This window comes from Melospiza georgiana, chromosome 3 (genome assembly GCF_028018845.1).
Source record: "Melospiza georgiana isolate bMelGeo1 chromosome 3, bMelGeo1.pri, whole genome shotgun sequence".
Classification (NCBI taxonomy): domain Eukaryota; kingdom Metazoa; phylum Chordata; class Aves; order Passeriformes; family Passerellidae; genus Melospiza; species Melospiza georgiana.
In genome coordinates, this window is record NC_080432.1 from 51,924,856 (window position 1) to 51,952,762 (window position 27,907).

Below are 27,907 nucleotides of genomic sequence, written 5' to 3' on the forward strand. Positions count from 1 at the left end.
TTTTTTCAGCTATTTTTTAATTTCTTTTTTAATGTGTTGGTCAGAATTTTGCTTTACAGTTCTCTGAACCTACCTTGTATTTTCAGGATACTGGCAGCTGTTAAAGCCCAATATTGCTTTGGACTAGACCTTACAAATTTGGGTGCAGGATTATTTTTTTTGCAATTCAGCATCTAAGTGTCCCAGTAATTCCCAAAGGTAGCAAATGATTCTGTATCAGCTGCACTGACATTAGACAGTGGCAAAGCAAGGATCTCTCTCTGATGGAAGTTGTCCATCAACAGCAAGGCAAGCTCCTGGCAGCAGGAGAGCAAACAGAAAAGGAGATGTCTTTGCAGTTTGTGACAAAGTGAACCTGCAATAGGTGATATAACTATATTTAAAAAAAATCTTATGTTGGGAAAACATACCTTATGCAGGAAACTGCAAATACAGGGAACAACAAGCACTGCCTATTCAAAAGACTCCATCGTATTTTGAATCACTTTGTGCTGTGTTTTACTTGTGGTATAAACACACATATATGCACACACGTTCCCATCCCTCACTTGTACTCCCAATAATAGCAAAAATAAACATGAAAAATAATATTAAAAAACTCTGTATTCAGTAATATTCACACCAAAGTATATGTATAGATATATCCATTAAAATTATGAACATTTCTAAATATATTTTATGTATCATACATATATTTATATGTATAATTACATATCCACAGAAGTCGTCTTGCTGTGCTAAAGCCAGCAGTAAAAGCAAAAACAGGTTTCACAATAGGACACCCATATATGCATATGTACTGGCTGTTTGGTTTGTGAATTTATTTACAACTTAACTATATCATAATAAATGCTTACTGTTCTATTGTACAAACGTAATAGTAAAGGTTTAGGTTTGTTTTTTAAATACAAAGACTGCAAATGAATACATGAAAAAAATTACACACCATGTACAGTATTTATAATTTATAAATGCAAAGTTAAGACCTCTTTAAATTATTGCACTTGCATATTTTTACAAAGATAGTTTATATGTATCATATATATATATATATATGTGTGTGTAAATATATATATATATAAAACAAATTTTTCAGCTCACTAAATGTAGTAAAGTTGAATGTTGTTACCTTGAAGTTCTGTCTTCTCCACATTACAGCCCAACCTGAATTTGGAATATTTATGAAACTACTCTACAAATCAGTTTGATCTACCCTAGAAAGCAGTCCATTATTTTAGGTTTATTTGACAGAGTATACACCCGTATTACAATCGAGCACAGTTTTTGGTCAGAAAGCAAACAAAAGTTATGATGTGCCTTTGCTAGATTGGGATATAGAACCTAAAGTTTGAACATTAACTTCTTTGTAGTAGTGTGCAGAAAGCCTTTTTTGTGTTTCGAATTAATAAATTAATTGTTCCACTTCACAGAACTGGTCCAATATCACAGTGTTTGAGGCAAATGCATTATTTCAAGAGGGTCATGATTGATTTGAGCATCTAATAATCTCTATTTTTTAACATGAACAGTGCTTTTTGCTACTCCTACAATTTTAACACTATATGCTCTAAGTGCAGTCACAGCAAATTGATCACACTGTTTTAAGTTTACACAGGAAAAAAATCTGTGCCACATAAAAAGACGAATTCCACTCTGCATGTCCTCTCCAATTCAATATGCTTGATCATATACTCCAGCTAAAAAACCCTGTTTCATTTCTCTAATGATTACTTACAGAAAAAAAATTACTGCCATGAGTCGAATCATTACAGTAGAGCGTTGTAGAATCATGCAAAATTAATAAATTAATTGTAACAATGGAATTTGTCATGCTGTAATAAAATATGCAACATCTCAGATGAGCATCATGCTACGTCAACTATTTTTCTCACTTAGTGCATACCTTTCAGGCACATTTTCATAATACACTAGAAATGCTCAGTTACCGTTTCAAACAGTGTTTTTACCTTTACTAGACGTAGGAGGGAAAAGCAGCTGGAATTATTACCAAGAAAAATGCAATTCTAAGAACATAAAATCTAAGACTTCTAGGAAAGGAATGATCTGTTAAACTTTTTATACATTCTTTTGAGCAAGATGAGTTTTAGTAGGGTAAAACTGCAAGGAGGAGTGACTTTAGATAATTTAACTTAATGAGTCAGATGTCTTACAAACCTAGATGTCTTAATAAACTGTAAGTTTGAGTCCAGAACTTTGAACAGTTAAATCTCAAGATGTGCTTGATTCATCAAATTCAAATGCAGCTCCAAAGTTCTAACTTTTGGTGGATTTGACTTTGGAAGTTCAGATACAAGTATTTTTTTTCAAAACATTTACACACACAAATCTGTATTCTGTAAATGCTAAGACAGACTACATTTGCTTAAATAAATCAGCTCATCATGACTATGTTTTTGGTCTAAGTCATAACAAGGAGTAATATTTTGTCATTACCTTTCTCCTTTTACACACCGGGAAATCAAACCAAATCACAGCCACTGGAGCCAATTTTTAAAAATTCTAATAGAAATTATACTATAGCAAACATATTTTATGTGGTTTGGATAGTTGTATGATAGAAACAGTTGCTGATTCACTTGTGACGTTAATAAAACAACTTAGTGCCAATTTGATAAATCTGCCAGGGAAACATGTCCTCTATCAGTACTTACAAACTTCAAAACATAACAGTGTGTGATACTGCCAAACATTTTTAATGGCAGGAAACAGAACTAGTGAAGTTATCTTTACTGTCAGTGAGTAAAAGAAAGCTTTCCATACACACAGATCTAGTGTGATAAGGAATACTTTTGCAGTGCTTTTAAATCAGCATTTTTAAATGGAAAGGGGGAAAAAAAAAAGGGAAAATAATGGCCAATATATTTAATGCAAATATGCTTAAGTAAACATATTTAGCCTGCAAAGAAAACTATTCCATCCAGTTGCTGAGGTGCTGAGGTATCTGAATTTCAATGAGCATTTCTGTAGTCATCATAGATTTGGATAATTTCCATGTAAATTAGGAATGGTGGATTCTGTCTCAAAAGTACTCTTATTGGACAAAAGGGTGCATCTGCATTATTTAGCTGAAACAGAATGGCTACGGAGTAAAGTAGAGGACACAGCATGACATATTTTTCGTTCTACTTTGCTGTAATTGTTTCCTGTCATGTTTTCCTTCTTTTTTTTTTGCTTTTTTTTCCAATTCCAAACCAGTTTGCTGTGATTACCAAAGAATTTCTGCACTTAGAATTGGTAAGGCAAGCTAAAAAGAAAAAAAAAAAATTATGGGGCTGTTGCTAGGTAACATGCATCACACAAATAAGATAACTTCATACTGAATTCTCAGCCTGTGGGATCTCTATGTACAGCAAAGGCTTAGGTGCATTTATACATTATGCGACTACGGATCACGCACTGTACACATAAACAGATACTGGCATGTGCTCGACCATAACAGAAGGCAAAACTCAGGAGGCCAAGTTGTTCACATGAAACCCAAAAGCTGGCATGCCTATTAGAGCAATAGAGCCCAAAAGACAGGAGATGGAGAAAGAAAAGCTGTGTTCTGTCTTTAGGTCACTACTGTTGCAACTGTGTTGCAGTTACACAATGGCCATGTTATCACGGAACCTCCGCAAGAGTGCATTATCTGTGAAAAAGCACATAATGCACTATAGGCTGTATGTGAAAGGTATGCAAAGACTGTGTTTTCACCTACTGTGTGGATTACTATGAAGATTTTTTTTTCTCATTACTTCTAAGAGAAACACAAAGGCAAATTAAGTGTTGTGAAACATATTCTGTACAATTGCACTAAATTTATAAGAGTGGCATTACATGTAAGTCTGTGCATAAGCTTGTAAGGCTGAGGCCTAAGTCAGCACAGAACTGTAAACACACCATTTAGTGTACTTTTCTTCAGTCAGCTATTCTTTCACTAAGAAAGGCATTTCTAAACTTTGAAATTTCTCTAACTAGGGGAAAAAAACAAACAGACAAATGGAGAAGTTTCCTAATTTCACTCATCTTGGGGTGGGGGGAAAAAAGCAGTTGAAGACATGCAGTGTTACTGTGCAACACAAAAGCTAGTCGATACAAAAAACATTTTTGATTTATTGTGATGGTACCACAATCCCTCTCATCAGACCTGACTTTTCTGACAAGCCTTTTCTTCCCAGCAGATAGCATACTTCAGGTATGTCTCCAATACCTTTTAAAATACAGCTCAGCAGGTAGAAATAAAAATTATGACTTTACTTAACTGTGAGCTAGGCAAGGAAATCTTTGCTGTCACATTTAAATTTAATCCAATATTTCTGTCACTATGGATACAACAACTCCAACCTGAAACTCCCTCTTATATCGGGGATAATTAACCAGTACTTCCAGTGCTTTAAGGAAGGAGTTGCCTAGTTTTAAAAAACATCCTAAAGAACAAAGCACCATCACTAGTTCTATCAACATTTCCCTTGTGAGTGACAGACAACTGGCATCATGATGCTTAATGAAGTACTTTAAAACTTTAACCTGAATGTTGGTTTTCCTTTAGTTTGCAGCAAGAGAATTCACTGTAACCTAAGCATAAATTATAGTCTCCAAGGATTCTGATGGAGTTCAAACTGATTACAAGTAGATCACACATAAACATTCACAATAGCAATGGGTATATTGTTCTATTTATAGCCAAGAACTCCCAAGTGACACTGGTGTTAAAGCCAGCCACAGTACGGTATAATAAAAGTACCATTGAAACCCTTACTAGAAAGATACAATTTAGAAGTACCCCATAAGATTCCCCCCCACCCCCATCAGTTTTAAATTAAGGCCTCAGCAATGTAGCCCATGAGATAAGGCCAGTCTTTTATATTCACAAGTTGTAAGTTCTCTTTTGATAGCTGACTTCAAACATCTGGGTTGTCATTTTCCCTCTGCTTACGTTGTGTCACTGGTGTAGGTCAGGAGATTGGCTGCCAGAGTCATTTAGCTGAGGTAACTCCATGGGTGTTACCTTCCCAGGCAGGTCTACTTCTTAGCATTTTGCAGCTTTCTTTTTTCCTTTTTTTTTTTTTTTTTTCTTTTTCAAATAAAAATGAAACAAAACAAAAAACAATCCCCAAAACAAGAAGGGGTGCTTTTCAGGTTAAAGCAATCTGTTGCTGCTGTTCAGTCATCAATCTTCACAGGAAGAGAATCTGAGGTCCCAGGAGCAAGGGATTGAGAAGAAATCCATATAGAGGCTTCCTCACCTCTCGTTACTTTCTCCCATTGGTTAAGATTGTCCCTGGAGATGCAAAAAATTGAAGGTAAGATACTGCTCATAAGTTGACTGGGATTTACTTCTTCCTCACAATAATGTCTGCTGCACTATACTTTGAGATTTATATTTATGTAAGTACATTTATATTAGTATCTGTATGTCATCAAGCTTTCATCATCTACACATTATTTCAACCTTCAGCTTCAGCTATCCCATTCGGTAATTCTATATGACTCATATCCATGTCAACTCTCTCCTAGCCTACAGTACACCTTCCTTCCCCAAGGCAAGCCCTGAAGTGAGAGGTTACCACCTGCTTCCAGGACAAATTTATAGCCCTCATGGCTGCAGGAAAGCCCAGCTGTGACCCAAGAGATACAAGACTGCAGAGTCTCTGAAACAGCACTCTGAAGCACAGGAGCAGATAGATTAGATAGATTAAGCTTTCTGAAACTCCTGCAAAAGGGCTGCCTGACAGTATATAAAATGTTGCATACCAGGATCATAGTATCAATTTTCAACTACTATTGTGATAATCATATTAGCAGTCTACTACATTTAAAGGGTACCCCTTCTTTGAGATATAAATGTATTTTAGTGCCTCACAACCTGGCCAATCCTTAAATTCACAATTCTGTTCATAAGCCACAAAATGATGAGAAATGAAGCTGGTAATGTTCTAATGATCTGAAGGGGGTACAAACCCATAGTCTTACTTGCTGTGCACCAGTACCACTCTAGTGATTGGGAAGTCTGTGTTGATGATAGGCCTTGCAACCAATGGCCAAATCTCAACATTCAGTCTTCAAACACATACAGAAAGACAGCAAACCCAAATGTTTCACCTTCATCCTGTCAGATCCCTAGTTACTAAAGCAACAGTTCTTAGATGCCTTTGGTAAACAAACAGGGTGGCAACAGTACTAAAAGGTGTCCCATGGTATGTCACACCGTGATATTACATCGGAATTTATGTGGCAGAGCTCTTCTGATTTTTATGTCATAGCCATGTCAAAACATTTGCTAAAACAGCAAATAATCTGAAAGCACAGCATATAAGTAAGAGGAGAAAATGTTGCACTTTCTGGGGGTAGTGGAAGGCATGATCAGATGAAGTTTACCAAAGAAGGCTGGTGCCCTCTAGGGTAACCCCTGCACCATTTTCTGCAGGAAAATGCTCTGCCAGTGCTTCAGGCCAACTGCAACTTATGAAGCCAGCATTAATATGACATTGAGCCTCAGTTAATATAATCAGGCACTAAGTATGAGAAAAAATGAAGCGTCACTATTTCTGTCTCCTTCCTGGACCTGGGAAAGTAATGAGAATTGCAGCCAAAATATTTTAAAATTATAAATTTCATTAAGAATTGAGAGACCCAAAAGCACAAGCAAAATAGTTTCAAATTATATGGTCTGAAGTAAAAGGGGGAAAAAAAATCACTTCATCCTCCAAATAAATACACTACCATGTATTTACACTTTTGTAGACCTACTGAGTACATGGCTAATACATGTAACACAGGTGGTCTAATAGCTTTGATCTACACAGGATGACAAAGAAAACATTTAAAAATATGGAATAAATTACCAGACATGAAAACCTTCTAGACTACCTTACTTTATGGAAAACCAGTGCTGAATTCTTCTTTTCTTCTTTTGGTAAGGTATTGATAATATGATTCATTTGCCTTTGAGCTCCCAATGAAGCCCTGGCTCCTAATGTCTGTAATAAATGCCCAGAGGTTCTAAAAATAAAAGCCTTGATGCTGACATGCTGCCTTGGCTGCCTTTGCTGCTATTATTTGCAGCTGGTGTCTGAGTTTCAAAGAACACAAGGACACAGCAGCTTAAATATTGTGTTCAAGAATGAGCCCTGCTGGTGAAGAGGTGATATAAACATTGGTTCAGTCCAAAAAAAAATGAGGCTGTTTCACTCTGATCACACCAAATAACATTACCCATCAAAAATAAAGGAAAAACAAAAATGTAGAGCAAAATCAGTGATTTGAAACATTCTGGAATATTCTAGACCCTGCAATAACATCAATTTTTTTTTTCTGCCTATGCACCTGAAGTTATATCTGTGTTCTGACTTCCTGTTCTCCGTCTCCAAGTCTTAACCCTCAAACTTCCTCTTCATTCTCTTCAAATAAAAAGCAGAGGATAATTTCAAGGCTAAGACAAAACTACCAAACTGCTCCTCAGAAGACTTTATGCCAGGGTGTGGATTTTCAAGAAGCTCTTTAGTCCTGCAGAGGCTTTATCTACTCATCTATGTTTCAGTTTTGCATTAGCACAATCTAAACTAAACAATGCACAACAGCAAGACAGGGAGCCATCTGTCCAGAGCTCTGTCCAGTGTGGAGACTGTGGCAGTGTAGCTTTCAGAAGTACCATTATAACAATTTGAATTACAAACAACAAACATAATTTCTGGAATATAAAAACAATCATATAATCTCTGCCAGGAGTCTGCTTCTACTTCAGACATCACACCTTCTACAGAGAAACCAACTCTTGAAAAGACATTCATGCCTGACCTTCAGAATTAGGGAGACCCTTTATCTAGAGCAGTGCTTACACGGGTGTTTGATACCCACAATTCAACTTTAAATATCTTCATCTGAGTTCTAAAAGATGAACCACCAAGTAAAACAGGCCAATTTTGCAAATAAGCCTCATTGGGATATCCACATGGCCAGAAATCCAAAGATATTTATCTTCCAAGATTGCTGCTCCTGTGAAAGATAATGTGCAGTTTGAAACACTCCACCTAGCCTCTCTAAGGCCCAGCTTCCATTAAGTGTTATAAAAATTTGATTTTGATCAAGTTTTCACTCAGAGGGTGGTGAGGCACTGGAACAACTTGCTGAGAGAAGCTGTGGATGACATATCCCTGTAAGTGTTCAAGGCCAGGTTGGATGAAGCTCTGGGCTCTGCTCTAGCAGAAGATGTCCATTCCCACAGAGGGGAGACTGAACTAGATGATCTCTTCCAAGGCATCTTCTAACCCAAACCATTTTGAGAGTCTATAATTTTCTTGGATAAACCAAATGCATTACTTAGTCTCTCTCTACTAAGATCTCAAATCATTCCTTCAGCTCTTTAGATTCTCTGGTTTGTTCATGTCTTTATCTACTCTCCTTAAAGCATAGGCACTAAACAAAATTCCAGCTGTAGCCCCATTCACGTAAAAACTACAGAGGTATAGTTTCCAATCCTCCTGAATATTCCTTCCACATCCATCTAAGGGTTGCATAGCCATGCCAGCAAAGGTACCTTAGTGGCAGATGACTACTAATGATGGCTCCTAGATACTCACTGTTTTCATAAGGTGGTCCTCTCTAACAATGACACAGACCTACATATTCTTCTCTCAGCTATATGAAAAAGTGCTTATATGTGAATGAAATTGTTTTGCTAACTACTACATTAATTCAAGGCATTTGTCTGTTACTTAACAGAAATAATTTAGTCCACAAGATCCACAAAAGGAGGTCATACAGGACAAAGAAAAAGTTCGATGTAAGATAGAATTTAGGGACCACAACATAACAAAAAATATGAGAGAATACTAGTAAGAGCATAGAAAAACAGACCTTTAACCACTCGATACGACTAGAGATGGCAGACATTTTATGAAACAACTGGGGTTTTCTAGAAAATATGGATTAACCTGAAAATTTTCATGAAGCAAACTTTTTGTCAGGAAAGATTGCTAAGGCCCAGGATATAATTACTGGACAGAACTACTTACAAAGCAATCCACCATCATTCCAATGGAGAAGCAGCCAACACAAAGGATTCTTGCCTCTTTTCCAGAACAACCCAAGCTCCACACCCACTGTGTTATAGGAGAAAGTTACATCTGCTTCTCCCATACCCCAGTATTACCACTCCTATGCTATCAACTGCTGAATATTTTCTAGATATTTCTTTTTCTGGTTTTTAATAGAAATTACATGATATGAAATAAATCCACGTGCCAAACACATATTTTTTAAGTAAAGAGAATACTGGCCAATTTTTATTGTGGGAACCACGCTGAAGTAAAAAGGACAGAGGGAAATTACACGGAGCCAGAGCAGACAGGGATGCACAAACACTGAACTGTTTCTCTCTAAATGCTTTTGGCATCTAACACATTTTAATCAGCTGTGTCTGTAGATCTACAGTAGATAGTCCCTGACAGCAGTTATCACCTCTCGGTTTCTGAATACATCGATGTGAGATGATGTGTATCCCTATTAATATTCATGCAAATTCTAAAATTAAAAATCTGTATTTCCAGACAAACTTGCAAAGCACTCTTGCGTTGTCCTTGACCAAGGTATCAGCTATGCACATTTACTCACCTGCATGCTCGGAGTAGTGGCCCAGTTGGAGGAAAGATCTGTGCAAGGGTGGTGTAACATGGGATGGCTACAGCATTGTAGAACCCAATCTATGAAAAACAAGAAATTTAAAAAAATAGTTTAATTTTTGCCAAACTACAATACTGGAAGCTAACAGCTCAAAGCTCTTCACTTAATTACTACTTGTATTAGTTATTCACACTTCTGCATCACCCTTTAACATCCAAATGCTTTAAAATAAGCAGCAACAGTGAAATCTTTGGTACTTACAAGCTGCTTACATGCCTTTCTTTTATGACTGATATGGCTGCTTCAGGTAAGGTTTTCTACAGAACCTTTTATTATTCAATTGATTCATTTCTTTTGTTCAGGATATGTCTACCTGTTTGGTGTCAGTAGCAGCAGGAAGTAGGTGGAGATGTTAGAGACATTTCTGCAAACATTATTCATGTGATGATTTTATTTTTTAAAAAAGGAAGGTTGTGCAGCATTCACAAAACATGGTCAGATTACGGATTGTTCTGATGTCCTGCAGGATATGCTTGCATAGCTCAGTATACTAAAATGCTGTGGGCTTTGCACACTTGTGAATGGTGTGCAGCGTGATCAATGATCATGTACACAGTTCAATAATACATTTTTACCATTATCACATTTAGGGAAAAAGGGAAAACTAAATGAGCACATTTTTAATGATATCTGACTCAGAGACTTAGGGCCCTGTGACAGCTACGATGTCACAGCTGAATTGTCATGACATTATGAAATTTTTAGAAAATGTTACTTATATATTTTCAAGGATGACAGATTGCATTCAGAATCATTATAACATCCCTCACTTATCCCAGACTCTTATGATAGTTGCAATAGTGTACTATGAGCCCCTCTTTGGATGGAATTTTCAAATGCCTTTTAGTGAAATACTATGTATTATACCATGACCAAAGCATTTTATAATATCTCTTTTTTTTAATAGTCCAAACGTTGATCCTTATTCAGAAATGGAAGAGCAACTCTTGTTTTCATCAACACAAAGATTCATCCCATACTGCTATGTAACCAAGTCTTCTGTGTACTTTAAATAAAAATAAGATACATTTTCTGAGCTGTGAAGCCAGATGAAGTACTTACAGGGATGAAGTACTTACAGTGCAACCAACAGAAAGAAACTGCAGCTGGCTAGAAGGCAAGGCTACATACAGATGGGATGTCTGCTCATCCACACTATTTCATATACTGCCTCATTTTCTTCCCATTTGTTCTGGATTTTTTCTTTTCTTCTTGTTTGCTAATTTTTAAGAGGAACTATTTTATTTCAGTGGAAAAAGATTACTCTGTAACTGTCAACAACTAAAACAGGACATTAGATGCAGTCACTCTGTAGACCTTCTGGCTCAATGAAAATCACAGAATCAAAGGACATGATGAGTTGGAAGGGACCCTCAAGGACCATCGAGTCCAGCTCTGCATAGGCCCATCCCCAAGAGTCACACCATTGTCCAAATATTTCTTGAACTCTGTCAGGCTGGTGCTGTGACCACTTCCTTGGGGAGCCTGCTCCAGTGCCCAACCACCCTCTGTATACAGAACCTTTTCCTAATATCCCACCTAAACCTCCTTGACACAAATTCAGGCCACTCCCTTGTGCCCTGCCCGGTCATTTCAAAGAAAAGATCAGGGCTGGATCATTCTCTCCCCCTTCCCCTCATGAGGAAGTTGTGACTGCTGTGAGGTCTCCCCTCAGTCTCCTCTTCTCCAGGCTGAACAGACCAAGTGATCTCAGCTGCCTTTCATGAGGCTTCCCCTCCAAGCCCTTCACCATCATTCTTACCCTTCTTGGGACACTAGCTAAGGGCTGAAACAACCACTTAATAAGATAAAAAGCATTATTGACACTTGTAAAAATTCAAGGTGATTGTGGTCATAGCTAGAGCTACAAGTACAAAGAAAGGAAAAAGTGATGACAGTGAAGAACACATTGTCATTTAACCAAAATCTGAAAAAAAGTTTTCCACTGCTACTTTAAAAATAACATCAAATTCAGCAGTGTGAATAACCCAGTTTCAAAAGCAATATTCACTAATATATGAAATGCTTTTTTCCATATAAGTTTTATGTATAAACAAGTACCATTTTACTGAGAGAGTTCATACCTGACCCTGAGGGACTTCATCTTTCTTATCTCTGTCCATCATAGGAATAGGTTGAATACCTGTTTTCTTCATTTCATCGCCCTGGAGAAAAGTAGAGAGAGAGAGAGAGAGATTAAGAAAACAAAAACAACATTATTGAGACCTGAATTTATTTCCATCTTCTATTCTGTGTCAATCTAAAAATCCAGAATTTAAAATAATGTGTGGTATCACTCTGAGGCAATCTCAGAAAAATGCACAAGGAGAGGCTCATTTTGTACATTCACTTAAGTGATAATGCAAACAGCAGATGCTGTAAGTCAATGTACACACATTTTCCTTATTTGCAAGTGTGCCTCCATAATAAAAAGCAACTGGAAGACTAAACCAAAAGAAATCATTCCATTCTGCTCTACCTGCTCAGTTAGCTTCATCTTTCAAAATATCTGTTGAAAGCACCATAATACAATGACCAGTAGAACACAACTCACCCATCCAAGGAAAAGCTGAGTAAATCAGATGAATTTACAGTGTACCCTCTTTGTGATTTTTTTCTTTTTATATATATATATATATATATATATATATATATATACACACATATATATATGTATATATGTATATCAACATCTATCTTTATCAACTCATCCTTGGATTACAAAAAATTAACATCTGGACAGGCACAATTATGTCCATAATTCCATCTTTACTATTTTTGAGTATGGAAAATCAGTTTTATCCTTCCTTCTCCACTGAGTTCACAAGATTTGCATTCAAAAGCAAGTTGATAAGCAAAAAAGTTGAGTATGTAATCAGTGAGGCATGTCAACATTATACCTCCATTCTACCACTCATAAGAACACACACTTTCCAGTGCAGGCCTTTCAGAAAGTGAGTGCTGAACTAGATCTTTGAGCTTACACAGTCAGCATTTTTCAAAAATTTTGTTGTAGTCTGAGCTGTTTACAATTAAGAGAACAAGAACAAGTGAAAACGAAATACACCGAACAAGAAGCTCACATCTGGAATTTCATAATGAACATGCATCAGGCAGGGTAACAATCTCCACACTAAATGCATGCTACACCAAGTTCACAGGCCTGGTTTCTATTCCATGCCTGTGTAAACCAGAAATAAGCCCACTGAACACTGCAAGATTCCACAGGGCACACAAAAGACAGAAAAACACTTTATCGTACACATGTGCAACAGCAGTCCTGAAAATACAGCTGTATCTCCAAAAGTTGCATAACTCTACTAGGTGCAATTTATTCCTTATCTCCAGAGAAGTCACTTCCACTTAAAAATTAAACAATTAGGATATTTACACCTCTGCATATGACATGTGAGAGACTGCATATTTATTTATGAACATGATTACATTACTACAACCTAATTCCTTGTTTCAAGTCTCAGTACATAGTAATTGCGGAGCAACTTTTGATGTATTGAAGACCCAGCTCTCTCTGAGACATTCTTGTTTAGCTGGCTCACAGAGAAGACCTAAAAATTTAATGGTTTCCACATTTATTTTAGCATTTTCTGTCCTCACACTATAGCTTTATAAGTATGGTTCAAGGCAGCTGACCTGGAAGCTGGTTTCATATTTTGCATTTCTACAAAAAATACAGTGAGTGACTTCTTCTATGTTCTATTGCTTGATCACTTTATGTTAGGACATACTTTCTACATTATCTTGAAGAGAGAGAAAAAACACTGCCTGAAAATTAGGCAGCTAACTCAGCTCTTTAAATAACTTCAGAGTAAGCAAAGAATACACACATGCGCCAGTGAAGTCTCTTCAAAACAAGCACACCAAGATGTTGATTGAAAAATACTTACAGTTGGGTTTTTCCTTCATGGATGCTTCTGTTTATAAGGAGAGTAAACAAAACAATCACACATACCTCAGCCCAGAACTCTGCATATATATCATTGGCTGTCAGTCTGGTAACTGGCCACAACTTTGTTACAGAACACAGATCACAAGCTGTCATCATCAGGCCAATCACTCTATCTCTAAAATAGAATAAAACAACATTAAATTATAGGTTTTGTAAAGAATTAATGATTGCTCTGCAAAGTTTTTATTTGCCCTTCTATGAATTTTCTCCCACCTATTGTTTCTTCCTCATTTGTTTGATTCTTTGATAAGGCACAGCACAGACTGTTCACTGTATACCTTGTTGTATTCCCTACATTGCTTGCAGAGTTCATTGACCATCCTCTACACAATCACATCCATAGACCAGAGCACAGGATGCCTGCCTGTTAAAACATTCACATGCCCCTCTATAATTCTCTAAATACACAGTACAAGTGTATAAAAAGAAATATGACATATCTTATAGCTGCATTTCTTTGTTCTTTAAAGAGAGGAGAAAAAAGCTCCTAAAAAGAGGAAAGAGAGTATTTCTGAGTCTGTCTCAAGGCGCTGTCATTGGTTTGTTGGAATGAATTCAAACTCTGACAGAACAAGAACCCAATGCATAATTCTGTTCTATATGCTGACAAACGTGTTCACAGTGTAACTGGACAACATCAGGAACTGAACAAAATTATTAGAACAAGGCACACATATTAAAAAAATCCTATTTAACCAATTTTATAGCACAAATCTATGTTTTGTGAATCTAAGTTTTATAAAGAAAACCAGCAATTTAATTTAAAGGCACTTGTTTTCACCCAATGGAGAAATTGAGATGGCCCTTAATGACACCTCCATCTTTGTTAATAATGCCTAATCCATGTGAAAAAGCATAGAGCTTGCCAAACTGCATGCCAGTGTGATGGCAGTCATTAAAACTGTCTATACATTGTACAGACAAATATACCAGAGGAAATACAGAAATACACAGTATAATCAATCAATAAATGCAAAGTGCACTTCCCCTAAGTTAAGATAAAGAAGTCATCAGCCATGTAAGGGCTAATGCAAATATAAAGCAATGGCAATTACTGTTACTTATGTATAATTTTACACACTGCTGGTCTTAGAGAACACATATGTAAGAAAATTACCATTCAGAGGTCATTTTAAAAAAATAAGGTTTCTCTTTCCAGACTAATTCCATAGGGATCTACTACTGGTTTGGTGCTTTACCTGTGTGTTTGGTTCTTAAGGTTTAATGCTCCTGTCTGATGCAGCTCTTCAAGTTGCTTTCTGTTTCCAAAATACAGGGCAAGGTCTGTGGCGATGATGGCTTTCCGGATGATCTCAAGAACTTGCTCATATTCACTGGAGCTCAGATTGGAGAAGACATTGTGCCCTTCCAGCTATGAAAAAGTAAAAAACCAATAAAAAGCACAAGCTCTAATTCTGAGATGATTTCAGTCTTTGCTTCAGACAGGTTACAACGGTTTTACAGCCCAATGACAACTTTTGTTGCAAATTCAAATGTTAATAGCCTGAAATTCCCATTTTTATTCTTCTTTTGTAAACATTGTCATGAAAAAAAACTATGACTAAGCCACTAATTTGTTTTTGGGACTGCTCCTTCTGAAGCCTCAAAGTATTACTAGAGAAAAATTATTGAAATCTTTTTATTTGATTTAATATCTCTATAGACACTACACTTCCAGACGGTGTTAACTTGGAAATGTGTGACTCAATTCTGATCCAAAGTCTGCACAGTCAAGTTGGTAAACTGAGTACCTGATTCACTTAAGCATAGTTTTGATACATGGATAAAGAACACTCAAGTTAAAAATACAAAATCACTTTGTTTTCAAAATTATTTTGTTTTTCATTTTCATTTTTTGTTTTAATGTTCCAGATGAAATGGTCCTGAAATCGCTGCATTCACTGACATAATTTCCTATATAAAGTTAATTATTTTAATGTATATGAACATTTAGAGGGAAAAGCTGCTTTGTTCAACCTTAAGTTGAATGACTCATAAACTAAAGATAATGGTTTCTGCTATGGAGCCTCTGGTGATGCACCACTGCCATCACTTTTCAATTTCCACAAGGTATTACTGTGCGTTTAACTGACAATATGCACGCATTGTGATCACTCATGAAGCTATATCACATTTTGAAAAGTCAAGACTATCTACTGTCTCCAAGATTTGGAAAACAACTTATCAAAAGTCTTCCTACTGTTGAAAGGAAGCAGACAAAAAGAAAGAATGAGCTAGCCATGTCAAGGTGTGCACATTCAGAAAAAAAATCATTAAAATATATCAAATGCAGAGGTGCTTTGACATTTAATTGGCATTTGGGCTGAAGCTCAAAAAGTTTCCCTGACTTTCGTCAAGCATTTACATAATTTGCTCAAAATAAATCCTCTGCAGTACAAATAAGCTTGGTTTCTCTCACCATCCGGAACATAAACATCATTTTCCAGTACTTTTACTTAGACAAGTAGATTTATTGTGAATAATGAATAGAAAATACAATCCATCTATGCTCCTTTGACAGATTTCTAAGTCATAGAACATTACATTAAAAAAAAAAAAATTCTGAACATTTTAGTCCATCATCAGCACTTTGGGACCAAAAAATTACTACTGCTAGTTCCCACAATTTAGGGTTTTGTGGATCCTTTACTCCCCAGCCTTGCTGTCTAATTCCTGGCTATTTGTCCTAATATTTAAATTATTCAGCATTCTAGTCTTGGGCTTTGGAAGCTGCACTCTCAGAAAGACCACTGTGACAACTTCTATTCAGAGTACTCAAAGAGTACTGATTCTATAAAGTGCTGACAGAAGCTGACACTTATGAGTTTGTGTCACTTAGCCTTCTGAGTAGTACATACAAAGTATAACCCTGAAGATTTTGTTCTTTGCCTGCTGAGCCAGAGCTAATGACTTGAATCCCATGTCCTAAGTATGGTGTACACTCAAACCGCAGGTGGATGAGCAAAGCAGCTCTAAAGTTTCAAGCAGTTAAAAGTACTGCAGGTTACTAATGTAAAATTAAAACTCAGATAAACCCTAAAGACCTTGGTGGTTGATTTGGCTTTATTTCCATCAGTCCACGAGTTCAATAAAACTTTTTCATTCAAACAAAATCCAGCAAGTCCAGAAGGCTGCTCTGGCCTGCCTTTGCTGCTAATTATCACCCATGGGTGCTTTCAGCAGCTGGTGCCATGAATCCACTCTACAGCCCAGGCCGCCTATCCCTGTTCCCTCACTCCCACTGACGGCAAATGTAGAAGGTGCCAGGGAAGCAAAAGGGTTCTCCGCCTTCATGGCAAATGGGATTTTCATAGATTACAACATTTCTGCCAGAAAAAATTCAAAATGGTTGGGACAGTGAAGTGTTAATGACTGAGGGACATGCTCACATATTCACACAAAGAATGAACACCAAACATCTAATGCCATACCACCAGTGAAGGATTCAATTACACCCTCCTACATGAAGGAGTATTCAGATATAAAGCATCCATTCTGTGATTAAATGCATATGATACCTAAAACCATAATCATAAGATGTGATTCTGAATACAAGATAGAATATGTATTTTTCCTAATAGGTGATTATGTATTTAAGAAAATATCTTACCCTGAAAAACCAGAAAGAAAGGAAGATTAACAACTAATCAGTGACACAGTAGCAAGGTTAGGCTGTAATTTGAGTATTCATGGAAAACTAAAACGAGTGAGCACAAATATGTTACGGTCTTGCAGTGGTTTCACAGCTAAGAGTTCTCACTCTTCTAATTGAGAATTATAAAAATTTCACTCATGAGAAAATATGTGTGTGTGAGTAGCACACCTGTATCTTCCCAATGAGTGTGTGCATGTTTTCTTGCAGGTTTTTCTTCATTAAACATAAAGACACATGACCTCATACTCGGAACTCTACCTCGTAGTAGGAATTCTCTTTCACAGAATATTACCTGACACTGTTTTGTTTTTTTTAATTTCAAATTGGCAAGTAACAAATAAGCACAGAATGATGTAATGAAATAAGTTTACAGTTTTCATGCATGAAAAATTAACATGTCCCCTTTCATGCCACACAGTCAATGTTCACAGAATTTATTACAGCGGGTTTTCAAGTTTCTCACACAAAGTTTTGCCAGTACTTCAGTTTTTATTCAAAATTTCAGGATGGTTGAAGACTTTGTTGAAATACATTATGACAAAAAAATATATGTATAAGAGAAAATTATTTTTCATTTTCAAAGTTACTATTCCACATGGTCATAGGAAAAGCCTCTAGAGACCAGAAGCAAAAAGCTTCAAAGGGCAAGCCATAAGTAAAGACCTTCAAATAAAAAATATTTTTATAAGTTCAAGATTTTGAAAAAGCTCTGTTTTGCACTATTCTTGAATCCTTGGGTTGCTAATTGTGAAACCTGGCTTGCTGTAATAAATCTTCTACTCATCTAAATGAGTACTATAATAGAGAAATTAAACCAAGCATGCTTCAGCAAAATCTATTTATTTGGCAATGATGTGACTCCTCCTTCCACCACTGGACACTAATGCACAGAACACACAATTTCAAAAATCCTACCTGCAGGATGGACACAGTCTGTGAGAAGTGGTGCTGTTCCATCGTTGATGTGGAGTAGAGAGCAGCTAAGGGGTGATCAAATTTTTGAAGATAGCTGTTGCTGTAACCTCTGTGATCCAGGTCGTGACACAGGCATGCAACTAAAAGACCCTTTCGCTACAAAAAAAATGGACACAAGCATGAAAGATGTATTTCTTGCCCCTAGATGTCACTCTCTACCCAAAATACTGTAGAAGTTGCAGTATGCTAACACAGCCTTCAAACAGCTCATGTAGAAATATCCTCAAAAATGAGAGAAACAAGACAGTAAGGACATGCTGAATTAAAATTCTTGGCCCAACTGTAATTAGATCATGCATTTAAAAATCGTTGTTGGACAGTTACATACTATTGGATGGACAGTATTTCAGAAGAAATCTGCATTCCGTTATCCACGGAATCCTTGATGTGTTTATTAAAACAATAAAAAGAACAGGTATTGAGGGAGAAGAAACATACAAAATGTATGATCTGCTGGTCAAAACAGGTGCACTGAAGTTCAATGCCAGATCTGCTCTGCAACACTCCTAGAGATGTTAACCAAATCTCCTAGTAGGGCTTTTTCCTAGCAAGTTACTAACATGAGTCATGGACAATGCTGGAAAATGAAACTGTAAACAAATAAAGACAATCAGTGGCTTTTTCATATAATTAATCCTTAATATCCTGATAAAATGGAGTCCCTGAAATCTCTTTTTCAAAAGATTTTCACACAGCGTATGTGTTTGGAAAAAAAATTCATTAATGTTTATGACTGTCACTGTTTTCATGAATTATCGTGAAAATTTCTTCAGAGACCCAATATCTTATAACTGGTTCTGGTGAGTGTTCAGTAAACAAGGATACAGCTACAAAATTAAGCAGAAAAAGAATATTAATTAGCCATCTATTAAGTACACAACATCCAACCTGGATACTACATGAAGAGACCCATGAGTCTGTGGAAAAATAGCAATGATGCAATTAGAAATTCTATCACAGAAATACACCATGTGCAGAAATAAGGCTGTAGCAATGCTAACTGTAATTCTGATTTTGAGACATTTTGAGTGAGATGTTTTCAGTACTGCATCTTGTGAAGTGTACTTTTAAAAAGCATATAAAAACCCCCAGGTGCTGCAGCAGCACGTGTCCACACAGATCCTCAACAGAGGAGGAACTCTTAGGAACATAACACACACCTCTAACACTTGATGTCGTGCAGTAACAGCTTGTCTCAGTCTCCATGTCTCAAGAAATCATTCTTGTCTCAGTCCTTCAGGATTATACAATGCCCAGTAACAGTGCTCTTGTCCTTTTACCTATTTTGGTACCTGTTTGGATCCCAAATCCTTAACCATCGCATTTTTCTCTATTTTTCTCCTGATCAGTGTCTCCTTTACAGTGTTTTATCTTCCCATCTCTAAACCTACTGAGATTCACGTCAGCATCCCTCACCTGAGGTCAGCCCATCCCTAGATACCCAAACTTTCTTTCAGCAGTTTCCTGTATTCTTGTTGGATTCATCTCCAGCAGCAAGAAAGGAGACTGCTGAAAAGAGCTGGAACACAGACTGGGGATAAGACACTCAAACAGATGAAGGCTGGCTGGAGTTTGCAGGGAAAAAAGACTTCTTCCATCTCTCTTAACAGCTCTCTCTTTTGCTCTCCCTTTCTTTCTTACTCTCCACCTCCAAAGAGATGGGGCTTACTACTTGGTTAGTATTGAATGTTGTCAGAGCTTTAAAAATTCTCTGAGGCTGTACTCTACAGTTTTGGTTTTGTTTTTTTTTGTTAAAGAAATACTGATTTCATTTTCAGACTGGTATAGCTTGGCCAAATTCCAGCATATGCCTGGCATATGCCACTTTTGCATTTCAGTGTCAATTCTCAAGTCTCTGCTTTACAGCAGGATGAACTAGACCTTTTCAAATGAAAGCTCACCAAGTTTCATTTTACTCTTATACACTGCCCAAAACTTTGATTTCTACTAGCATATCTCTTTAAAAAGAGCCAAACAATTGTGCTTGGGATTTCCCCAAATGAATCACCTTGAGGAAGTTAACAGAGCCTGGAAAATTACAGCCCAAATGGATAATATTTGGCAGAGTTATACACAACTGAAAAAAAGTTCTCCAAGTCAGAAGTTTCATGCAACATTAATTAGAGACAGTACTCCATGTTATACCATAATTCAGAAGAAAAACAAAGGACAGTTGTCCATACTGTGTATTAACATCCTAAGCCTTCCATTTTACTAGTTATCTTTTCCACTTAGTGATCAGTTTAGCGTGTGGCTCTTCTCCTTTACTCACATATGTCAGCTGGCTCTGCAGCCCCTGTCCTCCTATTCAGGAAATCTCCCAGACCTCACAGGATTCATGATCCAGGGTTTCCCTCCCTCACAGAGGGACAGATCTGACAGTTAATGTGGTGGAAAGTGGGCGGGGAGAACCCCAAAACGTAGACATGGATTTATAGCAAATCAGCCTCTGCTTTTTAAGGGGCACTCCTGAAAAACATGACTAGGTTTAGGAATCTGAGTAATCATCTTCCCTCAAACTCTTTACTCACGTCCATTCCTCCATGAAGACCTTTACATACACTCAGTCCGAGTTGACAAAAAAACTTTAGCACAGAAAAGGTACTTGAACAACAACTGACAGCTCTGATGAGGTGTGGTAACTGATACCATTATGTCATTTACCTCCAGATCAGTGAAAAGCCCCTGGTTGTTCTGCAGTATGGCATACATGCAATGGGCAACAGTAACTGCATGCTTCCAGTTGTGGTAGGGCACGCGGCGATAGTTCTTCTTTACAGACATAGTAAATCGGCACAGCTTCTCAAGCTCAAAGCTAGGAAGAAAATAATTTGGTCGGAGACAAGGCATAGGAACAGGAAAAACAACCAGCAGAGGAGAAAATATGGTCTTTGATTTACCCTTGTTGCTAGGATTGACTCGCATCGTGGATGACTAATGGAATGACATGAAGAGTCACTCAAGTTTGGCAAGGACATAGGAGCGTGGATGCCTGACAATGCTCTTGGTTTAATCTGTTAAATTTGAGAACATAAGTCATGCTACCCAGCTCAGTCAATACAATTGCACGACCTTCCCTGATCCCAGAAGCTTGAAGTGGTTTCTTCCAATTGCTTATTGAACTTGAAATATAGTACAACTCTGCATCTAATGGACAATTTGAAAACATGATTTGCAATCAAAACAGAAAATTCAGGGATTTTTAAATAAAGGATGCAAAAGAAATAAACATGATTAAACAGAGCTGCTCTATATTGACATTGTGAGAAGCAGAAAATTTTATTTTTCCAATATTTGTAGAGTTTTTCTGTAGACTCACAGACAGAAATTGACATCTCACAGTTTCTTCACTTCTCACCAAACAATATTTTGTTAAGTCCTAAATAAATGAATTTCTCCCTCATAAAAAGGCAATTTTCCTTCATCCCATTTTTTCTCCTGCTGCAATTTGACTTTCTTTATAAGTTCCATGTTTTGATAATTTCTTGGGTATATCAGGAAAGAGGTACTAATGTTCTAGTTTTGCAGTACCTGTGGGGTGAGGAAAAAAATGTCAATGTCTCTGACTTATGTATAAAAATGTAAGCACATCCACTACATGGAAACAGGCAGAAATATGTATTTCTACAGTTGTGTGCTGAGCACTGTAATTATTATTCTCAGCCTTAATCTGACATTAGGAAAAACAGAGGCATATTGTCTTTCAAAAAACTTTTGGCTTTCTTTTTTAATTTTAGAAAGTCAGACAACGATAGAACTATTGTTTAAACAGTACATTATAATTCAGAATATCACAATAGTCACTTTCAATCTCAATTCAATGGTTATTAACGATTGTACAATTATAGCCAAAGGAAAAAACATTATCTGTGATGCCTCAACATAGAATACTACTAATTCATCCACTGCTGTATTTTGAACTGGATTGGGCAGCAAAATATTATTTCTTCAGAAGAGAACATGTAGTGAATATGATAGGCTTTTCTGTGAAATCCTCCCTGGACAGGACAATTATACATCACACAGGTAAATACTTTAGGGCACAACCTTATTTCTCAATATATTAAAATCAAATCTAGGTTCTAAAGTTTTTTGGTTTGTTTCAAAGGTTTGAGAAGTTTTGTTCTTTCAGAAATTAAATACAAGTCCTGTTCCAACAGTCTCCTTTTCAAATATTTTTCTTCACTTTTGTTTCCCTAATTTTATATGTTAAAGCTGAAGCTCATTTGAAAAGCATCAAGTAGATTTCAATTCTTTCTCATCAAAGCTACATGTTGAAAGGAAGAAACTGGGAGTCAGAAAGAGAGGAGAACAGAACGAGACTGAAAATACAAATCCCAACCCTGCATCCACAGCCATTCAGTCTGGAATGGAAACAAGCTAGCTACACTGAGCAGTAGAGAACTGTGTTCAGAGGAGTCACCCACTTTGCAGCATTGAGGAAGACTGAGACAGATCCTCTGTTTTGACTACATGTTTTGAGGGCATCCATTCAATCAGCAAAATAAAATGAAATGCCAGCAAACATTTCCTGAATGTTGCTCCCTTTTGTAGGAACATACTTCTCCTTTCCATTGACCATCTGTAGGTTTTCCATAATTTGGAGCAGCTCCTTTCTTTTAGCAATGGGCAGTAATTACCCAACTACTGATCTTAGTAATGATAAAGAACACTGAGAGAAATGACATCAAATGAAGCATTTAATTTAAAAATAATTAACTTCCGTAATTAATGCACAACTATGTAAATAACCGATTCATTTAGCAAGCTAAGATTTGATCTTGGTTTACTTTCACCATATACATTATTAATTTCGGCAACTCTATATCCAAAAAATCAGTTTTCATGCACTTTCTCTCCTTTTTGGGAAGAGTACTTTTTTGTTGCCTTTACCATCTTCTGTCTGAAAAGCAAAATCATCTCAGAACCAAACCATTTTTCTGTGTATTAGATGGACAACTTTTAGGATGACATCATGAGTTCTTTAGCCTCACTGTTCCCAGATTTTGTTAGCTAAGGACCAAGAAGGTGGGACAAATCCCCAGACGGTTTATTACAGTCCTATAAAGACCAAACATAGTAAATAAACAGCAAAGAAAATAGACCTTGAATTAGGAAGCCATTCATTATCTCAAAAATTATAAGTAAATAAACACAGACTTAACAATTAAACAAAGAAATAATATACTTCATACCAGGCTGTCCCACAGGACTGGTGAACCATGTAGACAAAAATAGCAGGCCAAACATCTTCATATGGACTGATATCAAAATGGTATCTAAGAAGAAAGTTTCCGTTTAGAAAAGACAAATAGCTTTTCAGTGCAAAACAAGTGAAAATAACTAGCAAATGTATACTCAGCAAGATTCACTGCTCTCTGAATACACCCAGAAAGCTGAATTTACACATTATATTTTTCAGTAATGTCAAGTTATGTACTCCTGCTAAGGTCAATGAAACTATGCTCATAGTTTCATACAATCATTTAGTAATTTATGTTGGAAAAGACTCTTGTGATGGAGTCCAAAAGCCAGCCTTTGTCTTTGTTTACATAATAAAAACATATATCTTTACCTAAGGATCCACAGATTAAGTAATAGACCAAAAAAAAATCTCAGGAACAATGAGAGGTTTACAGGCATTCCTAAAATATTCAGGACCTTCTTCCCAGAAATAGTAAAGATGGTGTCTCTAATAATATATTTACCGGCCTTTTTTCCAATAATTTCTACCATAAATTGCAGGAGAGGTGCTCTAATTTTGATATAGGAAAAAACCAGTTTTTACTGGCTAATAGAAATCAAGCTAAAACTTCAAAAATTTAACATTTAATACCTCACCTTTAATGTTTTATCATCTGAAGACTTCTCTCCTCCCCTGATAACAATAATGAGGCCTAATTTCAGGGACCCAGGACAGAATTGTTTTTCCTTCAATTATTAATTAACCCTTTCCCTGCACTTTCTGTGCTGCAAGTCCTATTTTTTTTCTTAATGGAACCTTAACTGAACACATTGAACAGCAGAGCAGCTTGTGAGAGGAATGAAGGTAGTTGAATTGCTTGGAAAATGATGAAATGTATTCTACTTGAACTAAAGGATGCTAATATAATTTAGAATGAAACCTGTCATCTTTGCAAGTAAAATTCATTTTTCCTGAGGAGGTGGGTTATATAATATCACCTAACAAAGCACAAGAAATTGTATTACAAAGAATAAGCTTCTATTAGGGTGTAATCCTGCAAGCTGTTAATGCTCTGGCATTCAAGCAAATCACTTCAGCATGTAATGAACTTTAACTATAAGCAGTCCCTGTTAAACCCACAGGCTTTCACATCACTCCCAGCTACAATGCTCAGCGAGCTCTGGAGATGAGGTTTAAAAAGACAATTTAGGTTTTGTGATTCAGTAGCTGATTTTAGGCACCTGGTTACTAGAGTAGAATTTATTGTGCTGGACCAAAACCAGTGACTTAAAAATGTGATGGCTCCCATTGTTACTGTTGAGCGGGGACTGGCCAGTAAAATGCAGCTACAGGTTCATCCACAGCATACAGCAGCTGAAAATAACTCAATTATATCAAAGAAAGCCTAAAAGGCTGGATGGGAAATCCACCTCCCAAGTTAGACTGCAACTCTACCCTCTAGCCCGTGGGGTATTTAAACCTGAACTATCATTTTCCCCTTAATCAATAAGCACAAGCAGATGTACAACACACACACACTCGAAACTCACAATAAAACCAAACACCCCCTACATACACACCCCCAAAAATCAAACCAAAAAACACACACAACCCATAAAACCCCATGACTGAGTTGGGAGAAATATGTTTAATTCTACAACATATCTAAGGGGATGAGATCGTGCATTTGGTGTTAAATACTGATGTTCCAAGCTCAGCTTTCTCTCTGGCTCTGAGCTGATGGAGACTTGGGACTATAGGAATGAAAGCTCATCTCTACAAATCCGAGGTAAAATCTAATGCTTAAAAAGCAACTACTGCATCTGCCCATGCCTGTGGAAAAATTCTGAGTATGTAAAATTTTATATCTTTGATGGATAAATTTTGTTCATGGATCATTAAGTATAGCTAAGTATAAGAAAGCCAGAGATAAAACCACCATAATATTGCTGTAGGTCAAACTGCTTCCTAAAAAATACCCACTACGAATAAGAAAAAAAAAATTAACAGGCTATATACAACTGCTGCTACATTAGAAAAATACTTACAGCTCAATTTCTTTATAAATATGTGGAGGCAGTGTACAGTGCATGAGGTTTTGCCACTCTTCTGCTGTACAAACACTGTGGTAGGATAGCTTCTCCATCGTTACACGGTAAATGCACTCTGAATGACGAATTCTGTGGTACATCTGAAAAAGTGAAGTCATCCATGAATGTGGAATTCTAATCAAGAAAAAAATTACTTCCTGTATTCAAACAATGATTATTACAATACACATCTGCAGAAATGTTAGTGCTTTTGGCTGCACAAATTCACACATTAGAAAAGCGACATTTTACACTGAATTCAGTACTTCTGGGAAACCTGCTTATATACTCACTCAGTAAATATCTAAGGCTTAGCTGACTTTTAATTGCATGTGAGCTCTCCCAAGAAAAATAACCCAAGTTCAGGGGTTAAAAACAGAGCTAAGCCCCTTGCAAAATTCTGACAGAAAAGCTATAACAGGACACAATTCATATTTTCTGCCACTGCATGAATTCTGTTCATTGGTACAAATTACTGCTATCTATGCACAGTAAAAATATGTGGAATATTTATCATAACTACATTACTCTTCAGTATGAAAAATAAGTGCAGTTAATTACTGAGAGGCTCAGACATGGCATGGTTTGCAAACAAGTGAGGACACAATAACGTACTAGTTAAAAAATCCTCTGGAGCAGTACGTCCTGAATGGCAACGTTCACCATCTAAAAGCAGTGAACTCACACAGAGCTAAAGGGTGCATAGTGCCAAGTGTAATTTATATACAGGCCATTCTACCTGCCCTGATCAAGTGAAACAACTTGATGCACCTGCTAATAAAACTTGCTGTCCCAGTGTACCACTGGGATGCTGTTGGTAAAATTAATTAATGTAAATCACCAGGCTTAACTGGCATTGCATCTCCCATGAATATAACTCAGTTCTTCTGCATTGCATTTTTACTGAATTTATTATTTTACTAAATTTTTATAGTTACATAGTAATGATCATTATATTGCTTATGTTTCCTACAGACATAGTAAATTTTGAGATAATAAAGGTTTGAGGAAAAAAATAGCTACCTACTCTTATCTAGAAGCATGGATAAGTATACACCATGGCATATAAGGGTAAAAATTGATCTTTAAGTATTAAGAATATGGAATTGAGAGAATATACAGTATATTTCCATTACCCAATTAAATTGATAAAATGTAATCCAAATTTATAAAAGAATTAAGAATCTTCTTTTTTTAGTGGAAAAGGGAAGACAGATATCATACACATTTCAGAGCTTGCTACACAAAATTGATATATCCAGATTATGTTGTTTCAAATGAAATCCCTATCATCCTCTTAAAATATAATTATTCACCAAGGAATACAGCGTTAATTCAATGAAAAAGATTTACAAACCATTTCAATAAGCTGTAACATCAAAATACTTAAGTATTCTCATTATAACTTACAAAACCGTAAATAAAACTTACATTAGCACAGTGTAAGGCTAAAGCACAAAAGACTGCAAACATTTTAAAGTTGTTCTCATCAGTTTTAGAGAAGGCACTTCCACTTATTTTGTTCACCATCTGCACAACACCTATTACACTTCCTCGGCTCACAATAGGCATGCACAGGATATTTCTGGTTGTGTAGCCTGTGTAGAGGTCTACTTCTCTGAAGAGCCACAAAGGAAAAAGAAAAAAGAGAAAAGAGTTAATATCAATGGGTATCTATTCCTTGATTCTCAGAAATGCTGATGTACAATATACTTAATCATTTTAAAGGAGACCTAATTAGTACCTGCAAGAATTTCACCCTCAAAACCTTCAAATATTTTTATCTACTGTGTCATACTTAGAAAGAACTTTATAATCCTTTTTCTTCATTTGCAGGACAAAGAATTAATATTGCCTCTGTGAAACACAGAGTTAAAGAACATTTTGGGTATTCTTAGTTCTCTGTTAGTGAACTGTTTTTCTCTCATGAAACTAATGAGATTCCAGGGAGACTAATAATGAAATTTGGTAACAATCTAAATAAATGTTTCTCCATTATATTAAATGTGAAAAAAAATTGTATCTTAAAATTATCTCTGATGGCTAAAGCATTTAATAAACATCTGTAATTACCTCCGCATTAGAGGACTACAGCTCCATGAATGAATCTCAATATGAAATTTAAGTGGTAATTTTATGTAACAGATTTAATGAGCTATCTTCACTCCAATGAAGAGCATCCTACCTGTTAAAGCGTGGGTCTGCATAGGCATCAGGGATGTTAAGGACTTCTCCTGTTCGTGCCACTTGACCAGCTATTCCTTTTTCTATAGAAAATCTGGAGAAAATAAAAATGTGTATTAGCCAAATTATGGAAAACACATTTTTCTAGTGGAGTCTGTCTTGGGCAC

At 36.4% G+C, this 27,907-nt stretch overlaps 1 protein-coding gene across 3 annotated transcripts in view; it reads right to left on the minus strand.

Annotated features, from left to right (window-relative positions):
• Positions 1-585: 585 nt before the first annotated feature.
• The window catches only part of PDE10A (phosphodiesterase 10A), a 343,886-nt gene continuing 316,564 nt past the window's right edge, over positions 586-27,907 (minus strand). For all 3 annotated transcript variants that reach the window (XM_058019880.1, XM_058019879.1, XM_058019878.1), the window contains 11 exons: positions 27,742-27,834; positions 26,988-27,174; positions 25,515-25,657; positions 23,477-23,560; positions 20,946-21,096; positions 18,222-18,377; positions 14,851-15,023; positions 13,655-13,766; positions 11,769-11,849; positions 9,616-9,704; positions 586-5,284 (listed from right to left, as the gene is read on the minus strand). In XM_058019880.1, the coding sequence (XP_057875863.1) occupies positions 5,167-5,284; positions 9,616-9,704; positions 11,769-11,849; positions 13,655-13,766; positions 14,851-15,023; positions 18,222-18,377; positions 20,946-21,096; positions 23,477-23,560; positions 25,515-25,657; positions 26,988-27,174; positions 27,742-27,834 (1,387 nt within the window). In that variant the 3' untranslated portion in view covers positions 586-5,166. The remainder of the gene's footprint in view (positions 5,285-9,615; positions 9,705-11,768; positions 11,850-13,654; positions 13,767-14,850; positions 15,024-18,221; positions 18,378-20,945; positions 21,097-23,476; positions 23,561-25,514; positions 25,658-26,987; positions 27,175-27,741; positions 27,835-27,907) is intronic.